General features: G+C 37.5%; 1 protein-coding gene across 4 annotated transcripts in view; it reads left to right on the top strand.

Annotated features, from left to right (window-relative positions):
* Positions 1 to 23,069, top strand: part of LOC131434820 (uncharacterized) — a 424,990-nt gene that overhangs the window by 355,011 nt on the left and 46,910 nt on the right. For all 4 annotated transcript variants that reach the window (XR_009230406.1, XR_009230403.1, XR_009230404.1 and 1 more), the window contains exons 6-7: positions 4,969 to 5,043; positions 5,587 to 5,713. Coding sequence is in view for 1 of the 4 variants with exons in the window: in XM_058601990.1 (XP_058457973.1) it covers positions 4,969 to 5,043; positions 5,587 to 5,713 (202 nt within the window). In the remaining 3 variants the exon portion in view is untranslated. The remainder of the gene's footprint in view (positions 1 to 4,968; positions 5,044 to 5,586; positions 5,714 to 23,069) is intronic.

Below are 23,069 nucleotides of genomic sequence, written 5' to 3'. Positions count from 1 at the left end.
TCTTAATTCTGCACCTGCAATTTTAGAACCGAATTTTGAAACCGAATGATGGAACTGAATTTCGGACTTGAATTGTGAAGCTCAATTTTGATGCTAGATTCTAGAACTGAATTCTGAACCTAAACTCGGAAACTGAATTCTGGATCTGGGTTGTAGATCTGATCATTGAACCTGTGTTCTGAACTGAACTCGAGGACAAATTTCTGATTCGGCAATGAAGTCTAAACCTGAATCCTAGCTTTGAACTCTGGACCTGGATTCTGATCTTCAGTAGAATTGTATTTACAGAATTCCGGTCCAGAATTCAGCTTTCAAATTCGGATCCAAAGCTCAGCTCAGGAGTTTAGATCAAAAATCTTCAAAACCTAGTTTCTGGATTGAATAACACTTGTGGAACTGGGTTTTGAAATTCAATTCTAGACTTACATTTTGGAACTGAATTCTAAATCTGGATTCTAGAATGCATAATTTTGGATCTGAGTTCTGGTCCTGGATTTCGGTCTGTATGTCCAGAACTTTAGGTTCAACACTCAATTTCAGAATTCTGGATGAACCTCAATTTCAGTTCCGAAATTCAGTCTCAAAAATCACATCCAAATTTAGAATTCATTTCCGGAATTTAGTTCCAGAGTCCAGGTCTAGAATCAAGATCCTGATCTGAGCTCCGAATTTCTGTTTCAAAATTCAGACTAAGAATCAATTTCTGAAATGTATTTTCAACTGCAGAATTCTGGAACTCGATTCTGGACAAAGAATTGAATTTTTGGTCTGGATTTTAGAAATAAAAAAACAGAAAATCTGGTCTAGGATTCGGAAACTGAATTTCAGAACTAAAACTCAGTATTGAATTCTGGACTCGTATTCTGGTCTGAAGTGAACGAGTCAAACACGCCAAGGTAGAATAAACGGAGCTTCAAATGTTTACCTTCTGTTTCAAAATTCAGACTAAGAATCAATTTCTGAAATATATTTTCAATTGCAGAATTCTGGAACTCGATTCTGGACAAAGAATTGAATTTTTGGTCTGGATTTTAGAAATAAAAAAACAGAAAATCTGGTCTAGGATTCGGAAACTGAATTTCAGAACTAAAACTCAGTATTGAATTCTGGACTCATATTCTGGTCTGAAGTGAACGAGTCAAACACGCCAAGGTAGAATAAACGGAGCTTCAAATGTTTACCTTCTGTTTCAAAATTCAGACTAAGAATCGATTTCTGAAATGTATTTTCAATTGCAGAATTCTGGAACTCGATTCTGGACAAAGAATTGAATTTTAGATCTGGATTTTAGAAATAAAAAAAAAAAAGAAAATCTGGTCTAGGATTCGGAAACTGAATTTCAGAACTAAAACTCAGTATTGAATTCTGGACTCGTATTCTGGTCTGAAGTGAACGAGTCAAACACGCCAAGGTAGAATAAACGGAGCTTCAAATGTTTACCTTCTGTTTCAAAATTCAGACTAAGAATCGATTTCTGAAATGTATTTTCAATTGCAGAATTCTGGAACTCGATTCTGGACAAAGAATTGAATTTTAGATCTGGATTTTAGAAATAAAAAAAAACAGAAAATCTGGTCTAGGATTCGGAAACTGAATTTCAGAACTAAAACTCAGTATTGAATTCTGGACTCGTATTCTGGTCTGATGTGAACGAGTCAAACACGCCAAGGTAGAATAAACGGAGCATCTAATGTTTACCTTCTTTACTTATCACATTTATTCCGGGTTGGCGGGCACCAGTTGTCGTATATTCGAGCCCCGACCTTGAAGGATTCGTAGTGTCAGTGGAATCGTAGCACCAGCCATGCAATGGTTCTGTACACTCTGAATCGGCTGCGAAGTCTGTTAAAACAGATGGTCAAATTCCACTTAAGGCTTTGCTTTTTACTTATTACATTTCAGAAAATTTTAATTTTGAATTTATTGTGGTTATTTTATGCTGCTAATAATTCTATCACAAATTGCTGATCACATCTCCGAAACCGTGGAGCAAAAATTATGTTGATACGTTAAATAAAACAAGAGAAAAAGACTGTCCCAGAAAGTATGGACGCACTTTGATTTCGCTGTAAATAATTCACAAGTGTTAGATATTCAAATTTTATTCGATGTACTGATAATATTAGACTACAGCAACAGAATATTATTCTCAACATTTGCTACTTAGCCATTGTAGACTAGCAGGCGCACCTTCTTGCGAACGTTCCTCATTAAATTCCGCACAGACTTCGTGGCGACAACTTTTGACACTTTTTTCCAATCTTTTTCGAACTGTTGAATGGTTTCGGCTGCCGAGACATGTTTCCTAAGATGTATCTTCGTTAATGCCCAAAATTCCTCAATTGGTCGAAGTTGTGGGCAATTTGGTGGACTCATGTCTTTTGGTACGAAAGTGACATTTTTGGTTGTATACCATTCTACCGTTGATTTCGAGTAGTGGCAAGAAGCAAGATCTTGCCAGAAGACAACAGGATCCTTGTGGATTCGAATCATGGTAGAAGTCGTTTTTATTAACATTCCTTGATGTATATTTCGCTGCTAATTGAAGCTGTGGTGATGAAGGGTTTCGAAATCTTACCGCAGCTAAAAATTGCTTGCCAGACCATAGATTTCTTACCAAATTTTTCGACTTCAATAGATGTCTCGGACTGGTTTAACACTTGCCTTTCTCGCACCGTAAAATATTGTGGTCCCGGCAAGGATTTGTAATCGAGTTTCACGTAGGTTTCGTCGTCCATGATTATGCAGTTCAAATTTCCAGCAAGAATCGTATTGTACAGCTTTCGAACCCTCGGCCTGATCGATGCTTCTTGTTTCGGACTACGTTTTGGTTGTTTCTGCTTCTTATAGGTTCAAAGGTTCAAACGTCCTTTTGCATGAACAACATTTTACTTCGAAGTGCCCACTTTTTTTTGCTACATCCCGAACTGAAACCTCCTTCTTTTGCCTTCAGTATACGTTTATCCAACTACGGGTTAGCAGAACCTTTTTTCGACCCGTTTTCGGTTTACCCTCAAAGGTGTTATCCTCACCGAACTTTCGCACGGTTTTTTCACTTACTCCTTCCATTTTTGCTATCTTGCTCAGTGACAGTCCGCGTTTTGTGCACCATTTGTACACAATCTTCCGACGTTGTTCTGCTGAAAGTCCACGCATTTCGAAACAAACTAGTGAAAACGAATAAAGAAGGGCACAAGTGATTAGAGAAGAGTGTAAACAACAGGCCATAAAAATTGACAGATTCTGAACCATTGCGAAATGGCAGCGGTTTTTGGTTGCGTCCATACTTTCTGGGACCGTATTTATTCACAACTAAAAACTTATCACTCACCCATATGATCAATTTTGAAAAGGCGTCCCATTAATGTCGAAAAAGTTCTACTGATCGGTGTTTGGGATCTTAAAAATTAATCAACAGATAGTTTCCATGAATCGTGCTACATCGTTTAACCCTAAGTTTCCCTCAAAATTAATTTTAAGTTGAATTCTCTTTTACAATCCTGAAACTGATTCAATGCGAACAACCAATAGTGGTCCATTTTACGCAGAAAATGTCAGCGATCTAAGCACACACAATCGGAATGACAGGAAGAACCCGTTTAATCTTTTTTAGTTATTTCATAAGTCGTATCTTTGGTTAAAGTTTTTTCTGTGATGCAATCTGTGATTAAAACTCTAAATATTTTTTCTCGGATTTTATGAACTTGGTTCCTACTAACGGCTAATTATTGCTGTCATCAGTTACTAACAGTTCAAAACGGAAGTGCTGAGTTATCGGTTTTACAGTTAAATTATATGTAAATTATGATTACAATCAAACTTGAATCCCAATCTACGTCGTTTGTGAACCATCCCTGCATTAGTTCCCTTGGTCACTCTTTTACTCTGTCGCTGAAATGCTTGGCGGGGACACGGAGCAGCAAAAACTACCACAACAACAACAACAAAAAATCCGGTGCCATTTATCATTGTTCGTAAATGTGCCGTAAAGTGAGCCGGATGCTTTCATTTCCCGGTGTCTCTCAGCTGTCACTCGTCTGCAGGAAATTTGTATATGAATCAGTTATGATGGCTGCTCGTTAGTTACAAAATGGAAGTGGATGTTGTGCGACAAAGGCTTACTTCGATTTCAGTCGCTAACTATTCTTGAGAATATTTAAATAAAAATTTAATATAACATCGCAAAATAATGCGATGTTATATTAAACGAATCATGAGTAATGAAACGTTATATATTTAGTCAAAATTAAATGGAAAAAGATCAAATTTAAACGCGAAAATTGAACCAATTTGAGTTTGTCAAATTTTATGCATTTGTTATCACATATTCAGAAGTTCGAAAAAATTTCCCATGCCAGGTGCTCAATTTCCTGTTTATTCGCTTCCATAAAACTACCCTTCACCCGTTTCTCATTCTTCAAACTGAAATAAAACATACGACTCATGAGTTTCACCATTCCAGATCCTTGATAGGATTTCATATTTTTATTATATCAGATAAAACGCTTCACCAACAAATATTTACTTCCGTCATCATTGAAATCTCTTTTGCTTACGATGATCAAAAAAAAAGAAGCGAAACCGACACGACGCCGGTGAAGATAAAAGCCGAATTTATGACGGCTGTAGATACATTTCGGTAATGACACATCGATACCTACTTCAGCCCGATCGTGACAATGAATGTCACTCAGAAACCGTCAAATTGATTAATTTTTTTACTGCCCCGATATAAGCCGTCACCATAATAGTCAAGGGTCGTAAATTATTGATGCCACCGGCGGTAACGGTGGCGCCTCCATATCCCCGGGATCAGTGAAACTGCATCCCATCTACGGGCGAGTCGCCCGCCCAATCACAATCAATCATCGGTGCGGCGGTGATGTGATTGTGTGATGGCCGAAGCTCAATCATTGGTTGAGAAACTGATCCATTTTTTTTTTTGTCCACTTTTCGGACTCATTTCAGGTCGGAACCGAGCCTACGATGCTGCATCCAACGCATGACAGTCTGCACTGGGCGTCCAGGGATCTCAACATTCAGGTGAGTGCGATTGAAATGCGAACAAGTTCATAAAAAGATAAAAACGTTTCTTTTTCCTGATTTTCGGAGAGTGGGAAATGGAATGAAAAAAAAAAACACTTCACGAATTAAATTGAAAAATGTTTCTTGCATCGTTTGCTACTGAGAATCAATTTTATCAATCAAACCCTACACCGATATAATCGACACATTGGATTAAAGTGTTCACGTTTAATTTCGTAGCATTTGACTGAACAATTTATTTGCATTTAATCTAATTAGTATAATAAAGAGTTTGATGAACACTTTCAGATGTCGCCACGAAATTTGGTGTGATGAGAATGCAGCAGCTAAATTAATGACGATCGCGGCGACATCTGTAAGTGTTCGCCAGACTGCGCATTCAAAATTTTACACACAGTTTCTATTGGAACCTCGGATATCCGTTATCTTTGATTAACATCAAATGACACTTCCTTGAAAAGAATTCAATAAGACTGTTGAGGATCCTTTTCCAAATATGTACCAAGTAACACACAAATAAACCCTTATTTCATCTTTCAGTTGCTACCATCACACTATTCCACTGGACAGCTGATTCTGCGATGTTTGGCCGAGGTAGGCACAATCTACTCGGAAGTATCACAGGCACCCCTCGAAAGCAGCCGAAAGGAACCTATCCCCGAGCGAGGTAAATTACTGATACCCTTTTATTAATCCCAACGGAATGATTGGTTCGAGATACGGGGAAATTTGTAGACTGATGCATTAGTTGTTTGTTCTATTTTCCTACGCAATAAACGGATGCTCAAAGTTCGCCTAGCACAAAAAGTGAAAATTTAGAAACAGTTTTATACGTCATTGCAACTACTGTAAAATAACCTTTTTGATCCACCTAGTGGTGTAATTATGCCTTTCTCATATTACTTATATTTTCTAAAACATCACTACAAGATTATGTCAAGATTTTTTTTTTTTTCAAACTTGAATAAAATCAAAAACATCCATTGGGTATAAACTGCCATAACCTTTTCAATTTGTGAACAGTTATGTTAAGTTAATATAGATTTATTAGTGGCAACCCTGCACGTTATACAAAATTGGTTAAAGCACGCTGTGTGCTAGGCGGTGGTGTTTTCTGATCGGATCTGGATGAAATTGCTCAGTATCTTTTTGTAGTATTTTTGAGGGTTTTATTCACTATTATCGGAGGTTTCGGAAATGGAAACCGGGGACTAGTAGTCCCAAAGAAGATTTATATATCAACTAACTAACCAAGTCTTTCATAGATTACAACAAAATGATGCCAAAAGATATTATTCCAATAGATTGTGGTACCATCTTACGGTACACTCAATCAGTCATTGCTGCGCTCACAAGAATATTCAACGACGAAATTTCATAGTTTTTTTTTTATTTTTTTATTCACAACAATTGAATTGTAATTCCATATATTTATCTAGTTTGGAGTTTTTGACTTCATAATTTGACATGGAATTTCAACGCCCAATATGCAACGTTAAATCGGGTCATACAACTCTCAGTTTGACAGTAAAATTTCATGATGCCGTTACTTCCTTGAATATCAGTTCAAATTGGTTTCAAACAGCGTTGGTGATTGCCGAAAATTTGACAGAAGCTGCTCGATATTTTTCTATATTGTATACAAAATTCTCAATCCGATAGAAGATGCTACAAGAATTCGAGTCTACCAATGCATGAACCGCGAGAGAATTTTTCTACATTTCCTCGCTCCACTTCATACTCTGAGTATTTCACGACCCTTAAAAAAATTATAGTCTGATAATTATCGTTGCTGGCTGGAATTTACCAAGAGAGAATCGCAAGTTGACAATTATCGCAGAAATTCGAATCGATGATTCGACTTGATGATTCTCATACTATGTTGCAATATTTAAAAACCTTTGTGTGGAGCATTCACATACATTTTCATAGTCGATAGTCCCACGACAAGAGGGTCTAACCGCAAATGAGAGCCTCTCTTTGTTTACTTTCTCTTTTGATCATTACGGAACCATTATTGCAAATTCTCTACAGTTTCCAATATAAATCGAAAGCTTGTAGTTTTACCTTGAAAGTTTTGCGAAGAGTAAAGCGTCAAATATAAAATCAGTTCGGTAAATCGTGAAAGAAAAAGTAAACAAAGAGAAAGTGTCATTTGCAGTTAGGCCCTTTTGTCGTGAGACGGTCGAAATGATTCTATCGCAATTATCCACTGCCCATGTAGAATCTGATCGGGAGACGAGAATAAGCGACCGTTTGTTGCTGCAGAGAGAATTCCCAAAGCAGCGAGTTACCCTTTGATTCTCAGAGAGGTCATCGTAAGAAATTCGCTCTCGCACTTGTGTGTTAAATTAACCATGTCGGATTTTTGTTGCTGCGATGATATTCGTCTCTCTTCGATGACACTGATTGAATCGTGTGAAGAGTTGCTAGTGAGCGTTCTTTGATACGATAAAAGCCATCCTTGGTTTCAAATTATAATACAAATGGTTTTCACAACTGATTTCCATATTAATTTGTGATTTGTCCGTCGATTGAAAGACTTTTATCTCATCACTGAAATCAAATACTAAAACATAGCTCATACAGAAAAGTTGAATTTTTTCGTTCTTACTTTTTGTGAGATCTGTATAAATCTGTATTAAATTGAGGAAATCTGTATAAAATCTGTACTCTGTATTAATTCTGTATGAGCATGTAAAAATCTGTATAATACAGATAAATCTGTATAAATGGCATCTCTGCGTCACAGTCAACCTCCGTCACCGTCAACATTAATTACATGCATTCTTGTGGAACCATTCACACGTAACGTTACCGTCACGGAACGTCTCGACGGACGGAGTGTGTAAACGTTCCGGTGAGGACAGTATTAAACTAATTTTGACAGTAGCTGACGTTCCGGTGACGGTTACGGAAGAAGGCGGACCGTCTGAATCGTACATAATACAGACAAGCTCTCTTAATATCTCGGTTGATTTTCCAGAAGGCCGTAACAGCAAGTGACAGTTTCTCTTTGTTCACTCTCTCTTTCGATTATTGTTCATTCTGCTTCAGGTTTCCTTGAAACTCATACTCTTCAGGTTTCCTTGAAACTGATCGAGAAAAATTATTTCAGTTTCAGCGTACTTCAACAACACATTCCTATATGAATTTCGTCTTGCAGAAATTTTTGCTATATAAAGATGTACGTACCTTCTACAAGTAAACCCGCAAAATAGAAACCTTTAATTCAACACGCGAAAGGCGATGGATATGGAATTCTGTCGTAAAACTACACGGAAAGAAATCCGTTACTGCAGTCATGATTAGAAAATCACGAAAACAATCATTTTAACTTATCATGGAACCATGAGCAATAACTCTTCTCCCATGAAAATTAATCATAGTTCGAAAATGCGTTACTCGAAGAATGCATTTCATTCAAAGCTCGTAACTCTAATTTTCTACCCGGATATCTCTTTGAACCCTCTGCCTCAAGTGATGTGATAGATTGCTTAACAGATTAATGCAAATCAAAAACAGACATTGAAAAGCAAGACCTACTGAAAATGTTTACTCGATCCTGAAAAATGTTCATTTAACAATAATCGTGTTGTTCTACCCACCGGCTGATAGCGAATTAAACATAACATAAAAATAAAGATAATGAACCGAAAATTGACATCATAAGAGACTAAGCACGGCTACGTTTTTCATTTGACAAACATCAATGTTACATTTTGTTCGAATGTATTCTTACATATTTGATGTGACCGTTGTTGCTAGAGTAATATTCCGAGAGCTAGCGTAAACCAAAAAATAAATTCGAAAATCAGAAAAATATTTTGTTCAACCACTTTGATTAATTTATTACATAGATATAACAACACCAGCTGTATTGATTTACCTAAATATTATAAATAGGACGATTTTTTTTGCAAGAATTCGACATAGAGGTTTGATTCACACGTGTTTTTTCATGCAGTTCGTTTAAGTGTTTAAATTCTGAAACACAAAATCAAAACTGAAGCAATGAACGCAACACGTTATTTTAGGCGTCGTCGTTTTACAAAAACATAATATTTTAATTGTTAATGATTCTGATAAAAAGAAGTTCGTCGTGATTTTCACTGAATTAATGTTGCAAAAAACACACAAAACTCACAAAACGCCTGAATTTATGTCGCAAAAATTCCCATCGTAGCAGAAATACTCCTGAAGTTATACCCAACAACGTCAAGTGCGTTGCGATTAAATTTCAGCGAAATCAGTCCAAATAGATCATGATCCGAGAAGTTTTAATCATGGTGTATTATCATAACATGAAAATATAATATTTTCTCCAAATCATGACTCGTTTTGCTCATTTCTAGAATCGGAATTATGCCCCGTGTATTTATTTTTTCGGAAATCTTCTGTCGTAAAAGAAAATATTAGTAAGCGCTACGCAATCTAATACGAATGCATTGAAGCAGTGTTGCTAATTTTTTTTTTAGGGAATTAAAATCTACATTCATAAAATGTAAGCAATTTTCCATCAAACGATGGTGAAAAATTGATCAAAACTGATATTTCATCCAAAAAGTCAGGCTTAACATTCATTTGAAATTCTCGTTTTTGCCTACATTTTAGTTGCATTAAATTGAAATATCTTCACTCTACTTACGTCACACGTCGTCGGTTGCGCTTTCGATGCTAAATACGGAAAAACTATTCGAACTACATTGTAATGTTGGAAGCTAACAACTATCGTTTTCCGAGTTGAAACACACAAAGAAACTCATCCCCAACCATCGGCCTTTGCTACAGAGCTCAACCGTTCGAATCAACCTTTTTCAAATCAGTAGCAATTTTAGAATTTTCCACCCAATTTGCTGTGAGCTCGGGCCTTTGCAAAGCTATAACTTTCTGGAAATCGATACACACATCTGGTTCAATTTCGCTTCGTCGTCTGTCATTGGTTGCGTAACGAGTTGTCAGTTGGTCGTACGTCGGTGCACTCGTCTGAAGCTAATGTGTCTTTCGCGCTTGTTCCATTCGATATGAAATTTTTGTGGAAACCCGATTGAGGGTGTAAAATAAAATCATACAAACAAAAAAATATCCTGCTCATGGCAAGGCTCGTCATGACTTTGCCATCGTCAAGATACAGGCTGTCGAATAACACATTTCTAGTATCATAGGGAAAATTTGACAGCAATTTGTTATGACCCTCTGCTCGGGACACCCAAGTCGGTCCGATGAGATTTCTGGAAAGTATCGAAATTGAAGGGAAAAAATTCGATCGGCACATATTTTTGCTCCGCACAGCGAACGACTTTGGGAATAAAACCACACCCCGAAGGTGGGACAACACGAACAAGATTGATGTTGCCATGAAAAAAGGTTTCCCGTTTTCCACCGGCTCCCCTCAGCGACACGACCGCCCGTTCACGTTCACCTGGTTGTTCATTTGGAGTCTCGAAGGAGCGCACTGGTAATTGACGTTATTGTTTCGGAAATTATTCCCCCGTGGCAAATTGAACTGTTGGCAAAAGGTAAATACGACACCATTTTTCGGGGAGGGAAAGTCCACAGGACATGACGTGTTACCAGTCAGTAATAAGGTGATCATTAGTGTCCTTAAGGAAGGGACACGACGGTAACGGTTTCGTTCGGTGGGCTTAAAGCTTTCCATTGGCAGAAAAGGAGTCGTTTGATGCAGCATTTGTTATGTGTTTGGTCGTAGAAAATTTCTTCTTTCGCACAAGGAAAAACAGGTTCGTTGGTTTCTGCTGTTGCGTCAGTGAAATGGCTTACCGGTGCGAATACGATGGCAAAGAATAACACACAACAAGAATCTTGAGGATTACCTCATCCGTACGGAAAGTACGCTTATGAACTATTCCATGCGTATTATTTTAAAACTCGTGACGCGTGTTTTTCGCCGCCTTTAAGCAGTTGCTCAAAGCACATGAGAGCAGAAGATGCTCACAATTATTTAAAAACCTTTTTTTTCTAAAAATCGAGTACTTATACAAAGAACGTGTATTTATTGTAACTAGATTAGTGTAAAAAATTGGAAGACAAAGGATAAAATGAGCACAAAGTCAGAGAAAATAAATAAAATAAGTGCTGCTTAGAAGCGTTTTTTAGCTTTCGAGATAATACTATTGCACAATTAGAAAATTTTAACAACTACGTCCGCCACCAATCTCTAACTCATTTTTTAATTGCGAATCTCGGGTAAAAGTTTTTACCCGTACCCGACCCTAACCCGGCAAAATCGGGTATTCGAGTTCGAATACCCGAAATCCAATAAAAAAATTTCATCCCGTACCCATTAAAAATAAAAAAACATCGTCACATGTACCCGACCCGAACCCGACAAACATATTTTTTTCTGAACCAAAATCCGACCAGTACCCGCCGGGTTCGGGTTCGAGTTAGGTTTCGGCTACAAATACCTGAAACCCGTTCATCTCTACTGCAGACATTTAATGTTCAAGTTCACAGTTATTTGAATGAAAAATAAATACTAGGTCAAGTGGATTTTGTAAGCCATAGGGAATGTTAAACCATTTACAATTTATATTGGAGATGCGCATTGTCATGCCTGAGTGGGCTGAATCTTTTTGGCACCAATTTTTCAGTCAATCGATAATCTGCTCTTCTAATTAGTGAAGAGTTGTGACTGTCGTATTGTGGAACTCGAATCTTGGGATCTGATTTCCTCTTGATAATAAACGGTTTAAGTAATTTATGATGTGTGTAATCTTACTTAATAAAACATATTACGAATATTTCAATCCATTTTTAAGGGATGAATATTCCTATGTCTTTTTCTTTGAAAATCATAATGCCTTTACAAAAATAGCTTTTTTCAGAAATATACTAACAAAGATTTCTTAATAATAAATCTTGTTTCAAAATCTTTCATCAGAAACAGTCATAATATATTTATTCAATACTTAAACCTTCTAAAATATGTTTTGTAAATCATCGTTGTAATTTGCACATTTTTATTAGGCCCCGCTTAAAATTTATTCGCCATTTAGACACATTGTTCCATCTAATAAAGTTTCAGTTCTCCTTTTTTTTAACAGTTTATGCTGAACTGTTATGTAAATTTCAGTATTGAACTTCTGGTGTGACTGCCATGTCTACAAATTCTTTGGGACTACAACAGCAATGAAAAATGACTTTCAAACGCAAAACTGAAATCAACTCCGCGCCTTCTATGTTTCACTTTATGGACCAAGAAAACGATGGTGTTAGCAAATTCTCACATAGACCAATATAGGAACCGAGTATCAAATGCGGAAATAGCTACTAACATAGTATTTTTTTTTCCTTAAACAAACCTACGGAATGGGTAAAACTTTTGTATTCATTCAATTTATGAATAAAAAGTAAATCTTTAATTTCTTCAATACTAAACTATATTTAGATATTGATGCCCAATGAGGCTATGTCATCAATTTTCGTAATCGAAATTAAAGGCTTAAACAACTACTGGGTGGAATAAACGGCCAGACCAATTATTTCAGAGCGGTGTCAAAAGGAAAGTCAATTTTATCAATCTGTAGGTCATTCTGATAGCAAAAAACTTAGATTTTTTCTCAAGCTGAAGATTAAAAATATTGGTTGAAATTCTAATTGATAGAAATCAATGTTTTTTCCTTAATTACAACCGAATATTCTTTGATTATTCGAATTTCAACTCGAAATAAACAAAAATTCACTGGAGAATAAACATTCATATGTATTTTGACAACTTCATTCGAAAACATCATCGTTTGTACAACAGCACCATCTACATGTCGAACTGTCGTTCGAAGGCGAAATGGACTCTGTTGAATTTTTATATTTGATAGAAATTAAAAACAAAAACTGACGGGGATTTTCTACGGTTTATAACTCAAACAATCTACCAGCTGTTAAACTTCTAGACAGAAAAGAAACCGTTCTTCAATAACTATTGGCACAGTGACGCTGCAATGAAATGTAGAGGCGCTGCTTGTTTAGAGATGATACTTTCAGCAAGAGCTGTAGAATCGGCAGGAAAATTTTTTAATTACTACATCCTATAAAAAACGGGCGAATTCATTCGAAAATTCATAGTAGAAGTTGAAGAAAACATTTTTTACTCTGAAGTGGTAATGTTGATCTTAATTTATTGTGCGAAACAAAGGAAATAAGTCTGACGCTTCCAATTATCGTGGGATTGCGGCATTATGCTCCGTTTCCAAGTTACTCGAAATTATTGTCCTGGATTTTATCACTCACAATTGCAGTAATTACATCACCGAAACTCAGCATGGTTTTATGGCCAATCGTTTAACTTCAACGAATTTACTCTCCTACACATCCTTTATCATCCGTTCTTTTGAAGCACGTCTCCAAGTTGACGTAATCTATACATATGTCTCCGTAGCCTTCGACAAGATAAATCATTAACTAACAGTAGCTAAGCTCGACAGGCTTGGTTTCAATGGATCCTTACTGAACTGGCTCCATTCATACTTAACTGGCCGCAAAATGTCTGTAAAAATTGGAAACTGCTCGACGACACCCTTCGCCGTTAGCTCTGGAGTACCCCAGGGCAGTCATTTGGGACCATTTATATTTTTACTATACCTTAATGATCTCCATTTTTTGCTTAAATGCTGTAAGCTGTCCTTTGCTGATGATATCAAGCTATATCACTAAGTTATATCTCAAGAAGACACAATATTTTACAATCACAGCTTGATTCATTCAGGTTTGGTGCAAAAGCTTCACTTGCACTTCTAATAGGAAACATTAATGCAAAGGTGCTTAATATGTAGAACCGATTCAAAATGGTTCTGCAGTCTTGTATGGGAAGAATCCGGCGGAAATAGAAGTGGTTGTTACATTGTTGCCAGACTCTAGCCGGAATTCTGCCAACATTCCGGCAAAACATTCTGGCAAATGTTGCCAAGTGTCTGGAAAGAAATCTGCCAGGCACGTATAAGCGGGTTACAGTGCAGCTTCTGACCAGAGATGCCAGATATTTTCATAGAAAATCTGTATTACGTTGAATGAATAATCTGTATATAACACATGGATCAATAAGTCCCGAGACTAACAATGGAAACAACCTTTTTTTTTGCAAATTTTTTTTTATTCATCAACATAATCACCTTTTAGGGTGATACAATGGTTCCAACGTTTTTCCAATTTTTCAATACCATGTTTATAAAAAAATTTATCTTTCGTTTCAAAATAAGCTTCAGTTTCAGCGATGACCTCCCAATTTGAGCCAAATCTTTTTCCCTGGAGCATTTTTTAAGATCAGCAAAGAGCCAGTAGTCACTGGGGGCTAAATCTGGCGAGTATGGGGGGTGGGGAAGCCCAATTCATTCAATTTCGCCATTGTTTTCAATGTTTTGTTCATTGCTGTTTTTGTTCCATCGAAAGCAATCGCGGCACCCACTTGGAAAAAACCTTTTTCATGCTCTATTTTTCATGAAGGATAGTAAATACACTTCCATTTGATATCTGTGTCATCTCAGCAATCTCACGGAGCTTCACTTTACGATCTTTCATTATAATTTTTGTCACTTCACTCACATTTTCCGGTGTAACGGCTTCCACAGGTCTACCCGAGCGTTCCGCGTCATTTGTGTCGGTACGACCACGTTCAAACTCGGCGAACCACCGACAAATCGTTCCTTTTGATGGACAAGAGTCCGGATAACATTTTTAAATCCATTGTTTCGCTTGCACGGTGTTTTTACCCATTAAAAAACAATGTTTTATCAAAACACGAAACTCGGTTTTTTCCATTTTTTAAACAAACTACAAAACGACTTTACTACAACCTCGATAACTCAGCTGTTTCTGGTCGGATCGACTTAAAATTTTGACCCGTTTCAAGCAAAGGTTAGTACTTTAGAAAGACGTGGTTACTGGTTTACTACGAGCGCTATCTCTGCTTTAGTCTCGGGACTTATTGATCCATGTGTTATGGTGGATAATGAGCTATAGGCTGCGGAAAATCTTAAATATTGCGCTGGTTTGAGCTCTGACTGGACATATAGCATTCCGTGTGCTAAATGCTATGTACTGCGTACTTCATAGTATCTGATATATAACTGTCCCGCAATGGCGCAACTACGTATCCGGGTTTTTGGTTCTCCATACATGGCTGAATCTGTGTATAAGGAGCTAAAATTGAAGAATATTTTATCGTTCATGTTCATCGTTCTTCCCGGAGTGAATGAATTCCTTCTGTGAAGGTTTAAGTAGATTGTTTTGGCATCCCTTATGGTGTGCCGAATTTTCTTCTGTTCACACATATTGCGAATCGTTCTGCAATCTTCCAGGAAAGCAGAACGGTTTCCGCTTTTGTAAAATATCTATTTCCTCTCGGGGGGGTGGGAGGCAAGGACGGAAAAAATCAATCATCACCCTGAATACACACGATCATCTTTCACTATGCATCATCGTTCCACTGCGTACTCAATAATACATAACAGAGTCACTCAAACTCGTTCGGTATCATACTGCGTGCGATGGCGGAGAATAAGAGAATTGAAAATCGCAAAATTTTGAAACACGAACCCAATTGCCAATGCATGAGTTAAAGAGTGCCAGCGAACATCATCGGAAGCGATTATGTTCGTTCGTAAAAATGAACCAACTGTTCGTGTGCAATCGAAAATCCGAACGATTGACAAGTGTGACTGGATATATTCAGCAGGAGTTAGATCGAAACGATCTGTTGTAGGGAAGGGTGGATAAAAAAACTGGCTATGGCAAGATTGCATGATGAGTTCGGTCGGCTGAATATAAGTTTTTGCTTGAAGGGCAATGTGCATTATGATGATCGTTACATTGCCTGTTATTTTAACATGTTACAAGTTTGATGTGCTATTCTAGTCAGAGTTAATTAGGTCTTTTAAGACAAACAAGATGAGATTGTTAGTTGACGAATGAGGAAATCAATTAGTTCCAACTCTAACAAATTTGTCCGCCGATCATCGACTTCACTTCGGAATGATTTTCAAGTAAAGTAGAGCTTCATCATTGTAATTGAACAGTTCGAATGATTCCAGCAATCTGTTGAAACGGCCAGTGCGCTTATGCATAAGGTTTCACATAATCCGTGTTATTGCAAGGCATGCTGATTCGGTCCACCTAGTGGTGTGATGGTGCATTTCATATAAGTTTGTTTTGGAAATCTGGACATAATCATAACTGTATCTTCATGTAAAACCTCTCAATAGGCATAATATTCCAAAGCAGTTGTTCCCTTTGTTGCTTGCTCAATCTTCTCAAGCAACAGTTTATGCATTTCTGTTAATCATATCAATCAATGCATATTCTGACACATTTCAGGAAGATCAAACAAGTAACACTGGGAAAACCTTCCTTCGAAAAATCTTCATACCACCAGTGTTTGCATTATAATGTTAACGAAATGTTTTTGTTTTCCTGAGATTGATATTGGGTGCTGATCAGTGCTGCACAATTATCACCTAGTCCACCTCCGCTAAGTATGGGGAAAATTTCTTTCCTTTCAATATCACTACAGTAATATTATTTAAATACACACATGATTATGAATGATCATTCTCACTATTATCAGCCATGCAGCGATTTGCACTAGCTGATGATGATATTCAGATGTCGGAAGTTCAGTACGCAATAGCAATATGCGCAATAGGATACAGCGAAAAAACAATACAATCTGAATATTGATTATAGAGACAAAGGACTTTGTTTTAATTCTAGGGTTGATTAAATCTCATGGTCTAAGTAACTTTATTACCCTTATTAAACGCTATTTAGCATGAATTTTGTGTATAGAAGTAACAAGAGTGCAAATATTTGTGCGCAGCACTTGAACCAGCCCTCTACTGGGAAGCCTGTTGGCTACGATAACACTTGCTACAGCACTCTTCCACCGAGCTGGTTTGAGCGCTTGTTTGTGTTCGCTCTAGCCAAGTTCTCCGCTCCTGTTACTTCGGTGTATGAAAAGCAAGCAATAGTGACATATTTTTTTAAACCTGAATAAAAAATGTACCTGCAATTTACTCTGCATGAAACATGCTTCATGATTGAAGTTATAATTGTCATTATAATTGTTTTTAATCACAGAGTGGCATATTAAGATCAGATTTAAATTGATTTTCAATACATCACCCACCATATTGAATTTCAGCATTTTCAGTGAGAATCTCTGCATGACTGATAATAGTGAGAATGTTTTTGAATGATTATGATTTTATTATCACGTTCGAGTTTATGGATCATCACTTCTTGTCAAGTATTGATACTTTTTTGAGTTTCATTGAATTCTTGAATGATTACGACATTCTATTCAGTTTAGTTTTCGAAGTTTTCGATAAAAAGACACTGAAATAAATTAGTTTGAATAGGAAAAAGTTTGGTTGGAAAACTTTATTTCCTTAGTCATATTATAAAAAAATTATTGCCCCATTACCCAATCACCAGACTGGTGATACACGATCACCTTCTGTGATTTCTAAATTTCTGGTGATCACCGCTTGATCACCGTACGTGATTCCTCCTCTGATACCCCAGAGGACAAATTTAGTTTCACTTAAACAACACCATAATTGACATATTAGACGAAAATTGGGAACTACTCTATGTTCATCGAATTTTAATTTATTGGGTGCTGATGGGACTAACATACACCAAGCGGTTATATTAATAATTTTAGACTATTAAAAAATCACGATTCAGGGTTTTAGATACAAGGAATAATATTGTTAACAGAATGTTTCCGCTGATTTGTAAACAACAACAGTTGAAATGTTTATTATTTTGGATAGCGCATGCGTTATTATAAAGAATTATTTCTATTTTTTTCGATATGTGTTATATTTATATTACCCCCCCACTCAATATCTGTTAGTAGCTTTCAAACGGGATGCTTGCGGAAATCGGTTCAACCATTTCTGAAAAATGGGACTCGGAGGATCCGTTTGAAAGTCGGATTTTGCAGCAATTCTTTTACCTCTCTATAGGGAAAAGCAAAATACCCAGTTTGGTCCAGTAGTTTTATTGTTATCGTGTGTTCCCTAACGGTTTCGAGAAAACGCGCAAAGGGAATATCTCCGAAAGAATTGTAAGACTGATTTTCCAATTTTGCATTCATGATTTCTTATAATTATTTATCGATTGAGGCAAACATTGTTCATTCATTTCTTTTGCTCTCTTGTAATATGCTGTTACAAAAGTTGAAAATATAATGTGCATAGAAAATAGGTTTTCAGTTGAAAATGTTAGTTCCTTTCGGCAACTGTCAAGCCTCTACTGAAATATAGCAAATCGAGATACTACAATCACCTGAAAATACGGTATCATAAATTTTCTAGGTGAGCGGGCCACTAGAAACAACATCGTGAAAACTGCAAATAATGTCGCTTTAATTTAGAAAATAACAACTTTTTTCACATATTTGCAGCATGAATCAAAAATGCACTTAAACTTCCCGTCGGCTCGTGAAATCACCCCACGGATACGATTATTTTGCGCCTGCCTTCATTATACTCCAGAGCGTTAAAAGAATGGATCGTCTTGAATCACGATTCAAAATACTTGCAAATATTCGGATTGCCGAGCGAGTTAACTCATCATTGGTTCGGATTGGTTCCGAACATGTACTAAGCAGAATTCAAATGGCAGCGCTCCATAACGAATGAAAGAGAGAATAAATGCGAGAGAATTAACTATTGCGCTTTGCCGATCGGGTGTTACTTGAGGCAATCGGGTGTTCGGCAGAAGCACACTTATGAACGAATAAATACGAGTGACTCGCATCAGGTAGAAACGTGTCTATGAGTGCTAGCCGAGTGAAAATAGATACGATTATTCCCTTCCTTGGTGGGAGGTTTTATTAAATGTGCATTTTGGCATATGTAGATCGTTCAGCATCCTTTTTTGTGCTAATTTTCCAACTCATCCAATTCATATTCCCCTGCCATGTTTCTTTTATCCTTCTCGTCCCACCAGGAAAATGATGAGAAACCACGGTAAGGCACAAATCTCAAAATAACTAGGGGAACGTGACACTTGAGCCAATTAGTTCTGATTCCTGTTTCTTTACGAACAACTGTTCCGTCATGTGGGTTGAGACCTGACAGTCATATTACGGTAACCGAACCCGTAAAACAATGCTGAAGAAAGCTCCCAAACTGCACCGACATTATCCATTCAATTTGCTCAACTAGCATGTTCCGATTCAGAACGAATCGTCACTGCGCAATCATGCCTCGTTTACTACAATTCGGAGTGCAAATGATAAGTTTGCCTTCTTGCGTCTGGCGTCGGCGTCACCAAGACCGAACAATGGGTGAAATGGGATAGGATGCGCCCCCGGGTGTATGATGAATAATTTTAGTACTTGTCCGACGTAGGATAACTACATTGTGCAAAGACAATTCAATTTCAACACGCACAATACAATACAACACATCGGGGAACGCTTGTTGAACCTTTTCTTTTGGCCCGTGTTCGTTTACGCAAATATGTGTTTTGATGTGGAAAATTCAGTTTGCTTCCTCTGGTGGCGCTACACGGGAGGAAGGAAAACATTTCCACACGAAACGATGAGTTTTGCATTGGCCATCATCATTGTCGTCAGCTGCGTTCGTGTGGCTTGGGTTGGATGAGAAAACCGGGCCTTCTTGTTCCAGCCGCATCCTAGCGGTGCGGTCGGCTTTCGACTGTGATAACTCACAGTATCTTCACTTCATACTATACCCATGTACTTGTGCCTACACAGCTAGCAAGGATCGTCCTTTCGTTACTTTGGCCGCACCAATTGGGCTGATGATGATAGGGGAGAAAGTTGGTCCGCTCGACGACTCAGTCCTGTTGCTGCCCGGAGGATCGCGTTCATCCTCAGCTTGGGCTTTCAGCGTCATGCAACAGATGTTTTCTCACTCTCATGCCCGAATGCCGCTAGAATTATGCTCGTTTCGGATATGTCCAGGCGGTTTTCTGAATGGCAACAACTTTCCGCATTGTTAAACATGGATTTTCGCACTTAGATTTCGGGGTGTGTGTGCGTGTGATTACCGAGAGGATTTTTAATATTTCGGGGGAATGGTTGAAATGCGATATTTTATATTTGAGAGTAATATTTCATCCCCATTTGGACGAAATCGAATATTTGCATGCATCGATCGGTATTTCTGCGCTTTTTGTATTGGTTCTGTTGATAGGTTTAATATAAGGTGTACAACTTTGCTTCCGCCGTTTTTTTTCCAAAATTAAAATCTTTATTGCCATCTTTCCGGCAACTTTCAGATCCCGGCTCGAAAAAAGGAGTCCTCTTTTGACGCTATCCATGAAGCAATCCATTTTTCCAACTCTTCGAAGGATTGAAAATGTTGATCTGCCAGGCCGTGTGCCATCGAACGGAATAGGTGGAAGTCAGAAGGGGCGACATCTGGGGAATACGGCGGGTGGGACAAGACTTCCTATTTCAGCGTTTTCAGGTACTTTTTGACCACTTTTGCGCATTGTCGTGTTGGAGGATGACTTTGTCATGTCGCTCTTGATATTGTGGACGCTTTTCTTTTAGCGCTCGACTAAGGCGCATCAGTTGCGTCCGGTAGCGATCTCCTGTGATGGTTTCACCCGGTTTTAAGAGCTCGTAGTAAATCACACCGAGCTGATCCCACCAAATATAAATCATAACCTTGGCGCCGTGAATATTCGGTTTTGCCTTCGAAGCAGTTGCTCACATACAAATAGATGGCGCTCGATATCCCTCGTTTTCAACTCGTACAGCACCCAGTTCCCTTCTTTCTGAATCATTCCCAAGGCCTTGAGACGTTTTGAAATGGCTTGCTGACTCACTCCCAACGATTCGGCAAGCTCTTCTTGAGGTTGGCACGAATCTTCATCAAGCAATGCTTCTAGTTGTTCATCTTTGAAGGTTTTTTCTCTTCCACCACCATGTTTGTCTTCGACATCGAAATCACCATTTTTAAAACGTTGAAACCACTCCCGACACGTTCTTTTACTCAGAGCAGCATCACCGTATGTTTCTGAGAGAATTCGATGCGCTTCAGCTGCATTTTTTTTCGAATTGTAACAGAAAAGTAAAACTTCCCGCAAATGGCGAGAATTGGGCACAGTAACAGACATTTTCGAACGTGAATAATACGAAAACAAGAACAACTATCACTGAAACGGCGATGACAGTTCGTTGGGCTCTGTACACACCTACTTTAAAGGCATTATCATCTATGTATTTTGACCAGCCTCAGCCGGTACAGCCATCTATCGGAAAACGGCGGAAGCAAAGTTGTACACCTGATATTTTAAAAATTTTACCAGTACTAAATATCCGTTTTGTCGTGTTCTTATAAAATGAAAAAAAAAGATTTTCGCAATTTTTGCACAGATTTTCGAAAAAATGACCTGGCATCCTTGCCGATTGGCACAACGATACAAAAATGAAATGTAGAGGCGCTGCTTGGTTACAGATGATACACGCTTAGAAAAAGTTACCAAGAGTTTGAGTATTGGTCACTCATTTAAAAAAATACATGGAAACGTCAAAAATTGAGAAGTCATCATCAATGATAATGAGTAACACTTACTCTAAATTTGAGTTTAACGCAAGAACAGGTTCTATTTTTGTTAGTGAGTCGCGTATTTCAAGGGTGTTGTGTCTACCAAAACCGGAACAATAAACACAATAAAAAATAGTCTAGATGAACAACGTTGGGTCAAATAAATGGTTACCTTCCAACATCGCGAAAAAGTTTAATATATTATCAACGTAATCCAATAATTTATTGTGACGATACATTTTCAAATATTTTGGCATCCCTGCAAGCAGCTGATCGGTGTTGACAAACGAGGGAAAACCAACTAGTAAAAAAACTTGTACATAACACAAGGGGTGTACAGATAGTAAATAGTTCGCGCAGTACAATATAGGTGAAACTAGTGCATCACGAAAAATTATTTTTATAAGAATTTACTCATACTGTCATGTCTGTTAGTCTGTGGAAAAAGTGTCTGATTGGTGCCTGAGCATTACTAACATGTGTTCTAATGTGACTTTGTAAATTGACACACTGCTCCAAGCGACCGTCACTTGCTATGATGTCTCGAAGTTAGAAATCAATTGTAAACGGAGTAGTAAATAAACACAGTAGAATAAATTTTCACTCAAAACTCTGAACAGTATTCTATTTTTGGCACATGTACAAATAAAGCATTACTCAGTAAATGAGTAGGTTTTACCCAAAAATCGTTTCCAGTGGAAGAACTCAAATTTGAGAAACTAAGGAGTTACTCTAAATTAGAGTTGTTCCACTTTTTCTGTCGATGAGTGGAATGTTACTCATTTTCGAGTAACTGTTTTAAAGCGTGTACTTTCGGTAAAAGCTGTCGAATCGGTAGAAAACTTTTCAATTAACCCGCCTTTTCAACGATTTCTTATAAAAACGGGTAAATTCATTTGAAAAATCATAGCAGAGGTTAAAGGTCCGCGTAACTTCAGAAATCCGCGTAAAAAAACCTCCAAAGTAAAGAAAAAAAAATTCTGGTGTAACCTCAAAAAAATTTTTTTTGTAAAAATCGACTTTGAGACATAGAAAAATTTTGAGACTTCCAAAATCGAAAAATTTGTTTTGGTGCCGAAATAAAACCGCGTAACTTTGTAAATCCGCGTAACTTTGGAAATCCGCGTAAAAAAAACCGCGTAACTTCGGAAATCTGCATAAAAACGCGTAAAAAGAGACCCCAGTGTAAATGAACACTATTTTTATCAATGCGTACAAGATTTTCGAAGTTTTTGAGCTGTATCATTTCTGATGAGTATTCTTCAAGAAATAATTGAAGAATCCAACAAACACTTTTGCGATCGCTGCGCTGCTCGAGTGGCGAGCTTTGAACTAAGCGATGGTGATAATTTTCAGATTTTGCTTGAAGATTAAAAAAAACCGGGTTTTTATTTTTTTTTCATATGAATGGAATACTAACATACAAAAACGTCTGAAAATTTGGTAAAAAATCGATCATCGATGATACAGTAA

This window comes from Malaya genurostris, chromosome 1 (genome assembly GCF_030247185.1).
Source record: "Malaya genurostris strain Urasoe2022 chromosome 1, Malgen_1.1, whole genome shotgun sequence".
Lineage (NCBI taxonomy): Eukaryota > Metazoa > Arthropoda > Insecta > Diptera > Culicidae > Malaya > Malaya genurostris.
This window is presented reverse-complemented; position numbering and strand designations above follow the sequence as displayed.